This window comes from Volvox carteri (genome assembly GCF_000143455.1).
Source record: "Volvox carteri f. nagariensis unplaced genomic scaffold VOLCAscaffold_3, whole genome shotgun sequence".
NCBI classification, from domain to species: Eukaryota; Viridiplantae; Chlorophyta; class Chlorophyceae; order Chlamydomonadales; family Volvocaceae; genus Volvox; species Volvox carteri.
In genome coordinates, this window is record NW_003307546.1 from 2,254,996 (window position 1) to 2,266,072 (window position 11,077).

At 52.7% G+C, this 11,077-nt stretch overlaps 1 protein-coding gene across 1 annotated transcript; it reads left to right on the plus strand.

Annotated features, from left to right (window-relative positions):
* Positions 1-517: 517 nt before the first annotated feature.
* Positions 518-3,466, plus strand: VOLCADRAFT_79195 (uncharacterized protein; the record flags this gene model as incomplete). The annotated part of the gene is made up of 4 exons (XM_002946419.1): positions 518-812; positions 1,097-1,257; positions 1,852-1,970; positions 3,272-3,466. The coding sequence occupies exons 1-4, from the start codon at positions 670-672 to the stop codon at positions 3,464-3,466; spliced, it is 618 nt and encodes a 205-aa protein (XP_002946465.1). The 5' UTR covers positions 518-669.
* Between the last annotated feature and the right edge of the window lie 7,611 nt (positions 3,467-11,077).

Here is an 11,077-nt window from a genome sequence, read left to right on the forward strand (position 1 = left end):
GAGGTTGTATGCCTTGCGGCCATCAGCTCACTCAATCTCGGTCGCCGTTTGTTGTTTAGGGAAGGTCTCCAGACCAACATGCCTATATCAACGCCATCGCTTAACCGCATTACTTACGAGGTTATCTCTGACTTTTGGGCCCGTTTAACTGCTTTTGCGGCACGGGACTACTTGCCAAAACATTGGGATCATGTACCTCACAATCACCCTTTCTTATATGTCAATGACGCAGACATGGTTGTTTGCCGTTTACCGATATACAATGACGAAGTTTGAGGGCGCACGTCGGAGCCTCAATTTTCTGTTTAAGCGTACTAACTGAGGCCGTGTGTCCAGTGAAGTTAGTACGGCCTGGCCGAGTTCTTTTTGAATAAGGCCCACAGTGTTGTGCGGGAGGCGCTCCTATGGGCGCTGCACTCGACCCGTTCGGGGTCCACTGTAACAATCGCATCTCGAGGTCTGCGCCGTCTGTGCGGTGACTTAACGAAAACCGAATTTCCTGAAATCGCTCGTGCGAAACATCACGGTGGTTACATATGCCGCCACTTCACTTAGCAACATCAGCTATATCACCCTCTTAAATCGTGCGTGAAGACGCAGGATAACTCAAAGGGCTCGCTGATTTACGATTTATTCAATTAGGATACCTGACTATAGTACCACGTGAATATGGGTGGCTCTCGCCGAAAATTGAAAAGGAACGCGCCGAAGGTTCGGAATGGGTTAGTGAAACGCAAAAGAGACCAGAAGACGAAGCTTCCTGTGGATATTGCGTTTAACGACCCGGCGCTGGAGCAGAGGCTGAAGAAAAAGTGGGTATTTGGCCGCCATCGTTGCACCATTGCCTGCCTCTGCGTGTTTTGTGACTGGCAAGCGCATAGGTGGTTCCAATAAGTACAGAATGGCTATCTGCTTAACTCGACACGCGACTGACCTAACGTCCTAGACCTGATGCCCAACCAGGGTTCATGCTCTACCACCATCCGTCCGCCGTCATGTTGAACTGTCCCACAACAGTGTGCCGCCATAGCCTTGAGTATGACTTCCTCAAAACGTCACAATATTATCCTGCTGTGTTGCTTTGTCGGCCACACAGACCGGAATGGGACGAGAAGGACACCTTGGACGAGAACTACAGCCGTAATCAGCTGGTGGCGGACCCAAACATCTTACTTGGCCGCAAAGAAAAGAAGACGCCTCTGGTGCCGCCAGAGGTTCGGAAGGAGGCTGGCGAGGAGACTTATTCGGACGATGACGGTAGGGTCGTAGCAGTTTACGGGGTGCAGGAGGCGACCTTGGCAGTGCCCTTCCCTGTAGCATACACGGAGGCTGGCTCTGCTGCAGAAATCCCCCTTAATGAAATATATTCCAGAAGTATGCTGCTTTGGCGGGGTAGATGTATATGCGGAGCAGGGTGGGATGGGATGGGTCCGTGCGGCCATCTGGCTGCGTGCATGGACGGCTGCAGCATGGCCCAGCAGCTCGAGGGACGATCCAGTACTCCAGCTCATCGTCCGGGGGTTATTCGGCGGGTTACGGGAGTCGGCGGGGGAAGAGCGTGGTTGGGCGTCTGCAGGTATGCCTTGCTTATCTTTTATGTTATTAAGGGAATTGTAAAGAAAGAGCCTTCATTGTTGGCTAGCAGCAGCATCTACGCCCTCAAGTGCTCCTACCGTTGGTACGGAAAGCACCAAGTCGTACGGCTGTAGACTGGGATGTAAATTCCCGCGGCCCGCGGCCCTTCACGTACCTAGGGAGCCCATCACTGCGGCCCTGAGCCCCCCTTGATCTGCGTGCTGCAACTGCCCGTGTGCTGTCTGCACTCCCCACAACCTCAATACACGCGGACAGAGCAACGCGCCGCGCTGCATCTACCACGCAAGAACCGCAAGAATCCGCCCCCGCGGCTGACCTCCACTCAGCGCAAGGTGGTTGGAGCACTCCTGGAGAAGCACGGAGATGACGTGCATGTGAGTTTTGGGTGCGCGGCGTGGCAGACACGCAAGGGTCCCTGGGCGGGGGGAAGCGGGGGCTCCCGGGGTTGGGTGTTGAGGCGGGACGAAGACGATTGATGAACTCGTGCAAGACTGTACGATTACATGAACAAGAACTACTACGTCTGGCCTCATATGTGGGTGACGGCGGGTGATGGCACGTGTGTGTTTTGTCTCCGAGAGGAAGCGGCTGTGGCGTCCCTTTGAAGGGGAGGAAGGGGGAAGAAGGGAGGGGAAGGGTGGAATTTATATGGGGCACGAATCAAGGGATCAACTTTTCAGATCCACATGCAAGAGGGGGAAAGGGTGGGAGGGAGAGACTGAGGGAGGCCAGGAAAGGAGACTCTAACTCGGGAGTAGCGACTGAGTTGCACACGGGGGAATGGAAAAGAGGCGTGGAAACCGGCTAGGGAGGTTTCGATGGGTTGAGAGGGTGGGGCGAGCTTCCGGCAAAGCAGATAACAGAAACATCAAACCACCACCAGCACCAGCAGGCTCGGGAGCGCGGAGGGAGGGAGCATCATGAGCATCACACCCTCGGCACCCCCCCAACCACTACCAGTTACTAGGGAGCCTTCAAGTACAATATATGTTTTCTTGCCACTCCACCTTAAGTCTGCTCTGCTAAAGCAGACAGCGATTTCAGCAGCGACTATCAGACAGAGCGAAGCGGAGCACTTTATGGCGGCTCGTTTGGGGGCGGCTTTTGCAGGCGAAAGCTCCCGAGCGCCTGAAGCACCTATGGCGGTGTTAGCTGCTGCAGACTGTTGGCCACGCCCGCTATACCGTTATCCATAAAATTAAAGCAACTCAACCTCTGCACTGCGAATCCACCGGAGACTTTCAGCTGACAATCGTGAGCTGATCTGTTGACTTCTCAGCAATCCAAACCGCGAGTTGCCCGACCCGATCTCCTCGGCTTCCTGTCCTCCTCCTGTAGCTTCCCTCCCGGTTGCTGCACTGCCACCACCACACACCACCGCCACAGAACACCTTCCAAACTCGTCGCGCCCCGGCAGCCAGCTCCCTACGCCTCCATCCACCCGTTCTCCCTGCTTTAGGTCATATGCCTCTGCTAGATGTTGACCCTCTTTCCCAAGCCCTTCCTATGTTTCCTATTTCCCGTTTGTTCCCTAAAAGTCCCTTCTGCCTGCCTGCCAGTCGACTCGTTCACCAGCATGCGTGCATGGCTCCTCGTCTCACATGTTCTCCTTCTGCCCCTTCTTCTTCAAATTCTTGGTGTTCTGATTTGGACTTTGCAACCCTTGTCTTTTTAGGCAATGATGATGGATACTAAACTGAACAAGATGCAGCACAGTGAGGGAGAGCTCAGAAAGTTCATCGAGGCATATCGGTTCTGGGGACCTGATTGCAGCGCGGCGCAGAAACATGATTTTTGGACGGAGAAAAAGCCACCCAAGAAGCTGCTGAATTGCAGGTGTGGAACGGTGTGGGTGGGTAGGGTAGGGTAGGGTAGGTGGGTGGGCAACGCCGAGCTGGCTGGCGGGCGATGTTCCGTCCATCTTCTGATACCCTCCCTGCTCTCGGTAAGTAATGTAACTTCTACCAGTGCCCATAACTCATTTTGCTTTTACGGTTTGTTTGTTGTTACAGTGGGGTGTTGTTTAGGCGCGTCAGCTTATTTCCTAACCCGAATTTGCTATCTTTTTGTTCGCATTCTCTCAGTACCATCACCATCCCATGCGCCGTGTTTGACAAAATTGAACCAGCCTCTGTTCCCAGCAGGGCCCTACATAGATCTCTGGAAGGGCCTGTTCTCCGTCACCTTCAGCGTTGTGCCCTAAGTTGCCGTCCTCATGTTGCAGTCTTCCGGTCCGTTGCTCTTTTGTCCTACTTCTGAAGCCCTGCTCCCATTCCCGCGCCTTGTGTTCTCGCCGGTTTAGGATACTGGTATGAAAAGCCCGCCCCGCGGCGCCCAGACAAGCGCCCAGACAAGCGCCTGGTTAGCGCCGCGTGGTGCAATTGTGCGCTGCGCAGCGGTTCCCCGACGCCATCACTTTTAGCTGCGGGCAGCAGGCGGCGTCTGCAGCTGCCCTGTGGTTGGGGCCATGGTTGTGGTTGTGGGTGGGGCTGCAGCCGCTCCCCAAGAGAGACCACGTCTAGCATGTAGAACTAGCAGAGTGCAACAACGAACAGCAGCAGCAAAAGTGATGCAAGCAGGGCTATACGAAGAGCCCAGGTGATGGACGCACGCAGCCAGGTGACTTGAATCTGTATGCCGGTGGGGATGTGATGTGATGGGGGCGTCCGTGTATCGGCATCGCACAGCACGGCCGAGAACAACAAGTTGCTGATGGCAACATGGCCGTTTGGTTCATACGTCAAAAGCCTTAGCAGCAAGCCGTATGTCCTCGGCTTGATGTTATTCCTCCGTTTTGGTGTTGCTGGGGAATTACCGGCTTCCTGTATCCCGGTGTCTCAGCCAGGTGCTGACCAGCCAGCGCGTCCCGTGCTACCACACGTCGATGGCGATTGTTCACCTCCTCACGCCCTGGTGGGAAGTCTGCGGTGTTTTTCGCTCTGTGCTGGCGCAAGATGCCAGGCAACTCCATATGCCTTTGATATGAGTATGTCGTATACACGTGTACTGCCAAAATAAGCAAGCCGTCGGAAGAAAAAATGGTCTTAGGCGCCGCATGTGCGGCAAAGCACCAATCGCACAGCCGTAGGGTGCGGTGCCTGTTTAATGGTGGTGGCGGCGTCGGCAGCGGCGAAGGACAGCGAAGGACGGTTGAAGGCGCTGCGTGGGTGCGTGGATTGTTGGGCACAGGGGCTTGACAGTGATTGCCCGTTTATGTGCGAACCGGGTGCTCCGCCACAGCTAGATCCGGAACGAAAGATGTCTTTGCCATGTTGTGCAAAGCCCAATGCATTCCGCCCTGGTTGTGGCGCTGCCTGGTGTGTGCTCTTTGGCAGCGACAACTCACAACTCTCCCTTGGAACTGAATTGGCTGACTGGTCTGGTCCGGGCCGTCACAATAGGAGCGGCTGCTTTGCGCGCACCGAAGGGGGACGATGGGACGTGGTCGATGACGGTGCCGGATTGTGTGCTAGCTGTGCGTAAGACAAAGAGCAGAAGACGAAGAGGCACGAGTCATGGACGCGAAGGCTTGCCCGGCACGTGTGTGCGTACACCACCAGGAGGTCTAGTCTGCAAACGCGGGGCAGATAATTGGGAATGCAAAACATAAGTAGGGCACTTTCCGCTGGTTTGGGAGTGGTAGTGAGGCATGCAAGTTGCGCATGCGCAGTACAAATTGTAAAGTAGGCCCGCTTGGAACGGTGGGCAGCGAGTCGTCGCGAAAATCTGCGACTATGGACCTACATTGTCAGCGGTTTCAGAGGTGACGCAGCAGTTGCGTTTGGGTAGAGCCGATGTTCAGCTATCTCAAGGACACCACAATAGATTTCACTGAAGGACTGTGATCGGACTGGCAGGCAGGAAAACTAGTATGGTATTTAATGCTGGGGAGGATGCGCTTCGTTCCCGTTGCGGCACGGAGATCCTAACCATACATCAGGGTAATAAATCAATTATCCTTAGATTGGCGCCGAGAAGCGTTCGCAACATGTAAGCGGTCGCCTGGAACTAGGACGATATGTAAACTGATAGTATACTGATGTATATACTTGTATATTGCACAATAACACATAACGTTTGCAGTGTTAAAGTTCAGCAGATAGTGCTCATTTACGGATGTTCGTCTGAAGTTCTGTCGGAGCCTAATCAGGCGCGCGGAGATGTGTGGTTGCGCGCCAGCCTTTCGTCCTGTCACTTTGGCTGGATGATCTAGGGCTCAACGCTCACTCGTTTGATAGGGCCAGTTTTTTTAAACATTAAGGCAAGCATAACTGTGTTCGGTTGGTAGTCCGGGCCGGACCTGAGCTAACGCTTCGCACGCGAGCATTTTCACGGGAAGCCGACGACCAGCACATGAGATATGTCGCATTAAATGCATAATATATTGCGCTACCTCGGCGTTGCAACCGCTCAAGAAACCGTCTTGCAGGTAACTGTACGGTGGGACGGTTCCCCCATCGTTCCAGCAGTTGTTAATTATTACTATGGGCGTTCATATAGACGGACACGAACATGAGAAATCTACTGCCTTAAAACTCACGACAATGAGCGCGCTCTTTTAATTCGCAGCCGGTCGACAACTGGCGCATACAGTCCGTGCCACACGGAGTACAATGGCAGCAGTTTATGCGCAATAACTGACTACGACAACTCTTTGTTATATGTGCAATCGGTCAGTATATTGCCTCATCGGACAGGCATTTGAAGATTAAAAGGGGAAAAACATGGCGACGAAAAAACTTGATCGACTCAGTTTTCAGCCAGAGCACGTTAAGCTGCTCACATGGGATGGGGACATGGGCGACCTCGAACTGGTGAGATGGCTGGTCGCGGCTAGAGGCATTGAACCATGCATAGAACTCCGTTCCATGCGTTCAGTGCTAGATAGCTACCGAATACTTTAAACTATTGGAATAAAGTCCTGCCTGCGCCGCTAATCCTCAGGCAGCCGGAAAAGCTATCTGCACCCACAACTCAACATGAAAGTCATTTTACCATCTCGTTGCGCGTTCGCACTGATTTGAACTTATTAATTCCTGCATTGCAGACATACAGTACCGACAGCGAGCAACTTGACGCGCCGCCTCGCCGAGTCATTGGCATGGTTCCAGCTCACATGCACTCCTCTGGCATCTCCACTACTCGCAAACGATATTATGTACTGGAGCCTCTAGGCGTGTGGGTCAAGCGTGTAAGGCGCAGCGGCGGAGGCGGCAGCGGCGACATTGGCACATGTTACAGCGGGCCCCCTCCCTACGACGATGACCCTCAGCAGCCCCCCCCAGCAGCCCCGCCTGCTGCTGCTACGGCTGCTTCTGCTGCTGTTACTGCTGCTACTGCTGCTGCTGCTGCCCGGTTCCCCGTCAGGCAGCACCGTTCCAGGGCAGAGCTCTATCCTGGTGAATTACACGACCCATATGCGGATCTTAGGTACTCCGATGCCGTTGACAGTGCTCATCCTGAAGCGACTTGGCAAGAGGTGGGGCCTTCAACTTCTCATGCTGAGAACTGCAGGCCTAGAGTGCAAAGCTTGGTGGGGCATAGCAAGGGCAGCAGCCGGCTTGCACGTTTTACTGAGGCTTCTCCTGCAGCCGTTCCGCCTCTGCCACTGCCACTGCCACCACCGCCGCTACCGCCACCGGCACCTCTGCCGCCGACTGCCTCTTATCGCCGTACGGCATCACGAGATCTGCCTTTGGAGGCCGTATTCAGCCAACTTGACAACTCTGGATCCCCTTCGTTGGGTCCTTGGGGGTTGATGCCGCGAAAGGCATGGCAAAGTTTCGCAGCTCCACGGCCAAGACCTCCACAGCCACCGCCGCCACCACCGCGGCCACCACCTTCATCGGAATGATTAGAGTAGCTACCTGGTTTCTGGTATCTAGTATTTTGTAGCTAACAGCAGTTAGGTATCCGCAGATGTGGAACTTAGGCGCTATTTATGGACTGTTGTTCCGGAGCGCACGTGTGGAATGAGAGGCTAGCATTGCAGGGCAGAGCGAGCTGAGTTGTGCCTTATTGCTAGGTAGGTTCAGCAACCTAAGGTGCGCGTACATGGTGGGCCTTATGCGGCGCTGCGCGGAGATTCCCAAAGGGCCTCATTCCAACAAATCGTAGATGATGAATGTATGAGGTGGGGTTAAACGGCTGCTGCAGTGTGTGTTTATGGCTCTATAGGCTCAGCTTGCAAATCTGTGCCAAGTGCCTATTTTGGTCATTTAAGTTTGGTCGTGTGCATTATTAATAGTGCTGTGTGACGATGGAGGTTAAAGTGATGTTGCTGCTTGTGCGTTGCGTGGTGCTGACGAGGAGTCATGAAGCAGGAGGCAAGCACCTTGCCTACATTTCTGAAACCTTCGCCGAGAATTCATCTGCTGGATCTCCCATCCTACATACGTCCGCAATGGACTATCAATAACAAGGAGTAAATGCAGGTTTTTGGATTTTTATTACTTAGCTGATAAGAGTGAACCAGTACTGTTTTATTTATATCCCCATTTCTATCATTTACAGGTAGGTGTATTTCCGCTGCCGTCACATTATGCATAACGTTGTACTGCTTAAGGGATGCACGCTGGCTACGACTGCGTCGAGACCAGACCAGTTTGTCGTTTCTGATAGGTTTAGGGACAGGCGTTAGCTTTAAGTACCTATCGTCTCCAGATCATATATATATATATATATATATATATATATATATATATATATATATATATATAATAGATAGGGACGGTCCTCATCTAATGTACCACAGCGCGATTTATCGATGACAAAATTAAGCATACGAGGTGAATCTCGAATGGCTGTTGGTTCGTGGCGTGCCTGTTTACCCGTATTCACCTATCGAGCACGTGGAGAAGTGCTCATCCCGTGGTGAGGGGCCCATTAATGGTGCACACGAGAGACGTGGCCACCATACCATCACACGTTTCCAGAACCCCCCAGCGCCAACAAGGTACCTGCTGGCCAACTGCAGTAGGACATATTCGGTGGGAATCAACGGTGTTCGACGTCTCGATATGTGGAATATCATCATCATCATCATCATCATCATCATCATCATCATCATTCATCGTCCTCATCAGGGTCGCGAACGTAAAATCTTGGTTACGTTGGACCCTTGTTAGTGGCTGTTGCCGGTTTTGCTTCACGCCTTTCGTTTGCACGGTCGGCAGGTCGGAAGTGTTGTGGAGGGATGTACACAGCGGATGATGTGGCGGAGTTTTCAAAGGGCTTAAATCTGTTTGGGGTTAGCTGACAGTTTCGCTTCTTGTAACTTGTAACTTGTAAGGGAAGCCAACCGAGCTTTATTTTATCGGCATTCGAAAGAATCACTTGCGGCATTGAAGAAATGAGCTAACAAGGTTATTTCACCTTAGTGGTTTAGTTTGGCTCATTTCTTGTGTGGGTTGTGGTTTTAATATCTCGCCTCCTTGGCTACTGGGGATGTAGCTATTCGGTTTCGTCATTGTCTGTCGCCGACTAACAATAGTAATACTGCAAAGCAGCTAGCAGCTCGCAATATATCCGTCCGGCCCGCGGTACGGGAGAAGACAACGGACATCACGCTGCGCGAACCACAAAATGTACTTAGAATACCTGACATTTGACTCTATGTCCTGATCAGGTCTGGTGGTCGGATAACCTGCTGGCGGCTGCTTAACAGGGGGGTAAGGAGTCCAGGGAGTTAGTGAATTTATATGCTATCTGTTATGGCCCCGCTGTACTTCTTTATGTACGGCATTTGTTTGATTGGACATTTGTACGTCAGTGGACACATCGGTATCCTATGCATGCATCGCAAATGGTGTGTGAAACAGGGGGGTATATCTCCACCCGTGGCAGCTACCCTGCGAAACCCTGCCTTCCCCGGTATGTCGGGGCACCCTCATCCAGTCACCCTAGTCAACTTCTCAGTGGATCGCTCAGGTTCCGCACCCTCCACCAGCATCCAACGGAATCTGCCGGGTCGACAGCGGTCCAACTCCGTTCCTGGTCGGCTCGCAGGTTAACTTTATCCCAGGTCACCACCGTACATCAACTAGGGGGGCTATGCCTTCCACCATCGGAATGGGTATCGATCCCGGGATCTCCCGGGGGCAATGGTCGCGCCTTACCAGTAGTACCAAACCCTATATATGTTGCAAATAAATAAATGAATGTTGCAGGAGGTGATTAGAGTTACTAATTAATGTTACTGCGTTCATCCCCCAAAGCGTCTTCCTGAGCGGCATTACCGAAACGCACCGGTGGTTGCTCTCTCGCGCGGAATGCGGCATCAGGGCGCAGCACAGAATGGTAGTTGGTGACCTCCCTCCTTTGTTGCGGCGAGCGCACCCTACTAGGCATCCACGACATGGTGCCTTTCACGACCCGACGGGGGGAACGGATGAATGTGCTTTTTGGAAAGGAAAATTGGTTGGGCAGGTCTAAGAGAGACAGTGTGTGTGTTTTCGTGTGTGTGTATGTACGGCATACAGCACAGCGATTAGACATGAAAGCTCAGTCCATTGCGCATCTGCTGCATCCCCACATATAAGAGTGTGTTCGCATATGCATTCACGGTTAGGGCTTAGTGAACGTTATGTTGCATCTGTCGTCAATTGTAATTGTCAGGCAATGGCTGGCTGGCCGACTGCGGCGGCTGCGGTGGTGGTGGCGATGACGTGTAACACCGCCTTGGGCGAGCAGAGGATCCTGCTTTTGGGGATAAAGCTCGCAAAGTTTGCTTGGGGGAAGTCATTTGGCCGGACACGGCCGGACCGGGGGTCCCCTAAGTAAAGGCCGTCAACCGGTCCGGAACCTTCCCGACACAGCATGTCACATGCAGGGACTTCTCCAAGCCTTGACTGCACGCAGGGGTTGCTTGTGAGCCGGCGGTCGGGTTTTACTCTTGTCAGGGGGAGAGCCGACCGCATCGGAATCACCCACACCCAACGATGGGTGAAGGCGCCTCGTGCAAATAGTGCCGCCAGAAGGAGGTGTGAACGCATCCTACCAGATATTAGGTAAGCTAGGAGCAGCCGATTAATAACCGGCATGAGCTTAATATCTGGCGAATACAATAACATTCGATTATATAACATCCAACAGTTGTTCCAGTACTGCCAGTTGACTCGCACAAGCTCAATCGTAAACCGCCACGTACCTCGCTCCAGGAGCGTTGATTCACTCGTAAGTTTGAGGAAAAAAGTTTTATACAAAAATTTGTTTCCCTAAAAAAGTTTGAGTATCTCAAATGAGTCCGAAAATTGGCCCATGTGAACTATGCATGTGTGAACAGAACCCGCACCTCATTTTTGCCACGTCCTGCCACCTGCTGCCTCACAACCTTTTTAGCTTCCTGTGTGAAAATGTGATAAAGCCAAATGATTTGGCCAAAGTGATTTGGCCACAATTATTTGGCCAATGTGATTTGGCCCGTTGGAGGCAGGAGACGAAAATGTCCAGCAGGGGCTACTAAAGTCTTCGCCTGTTGAAG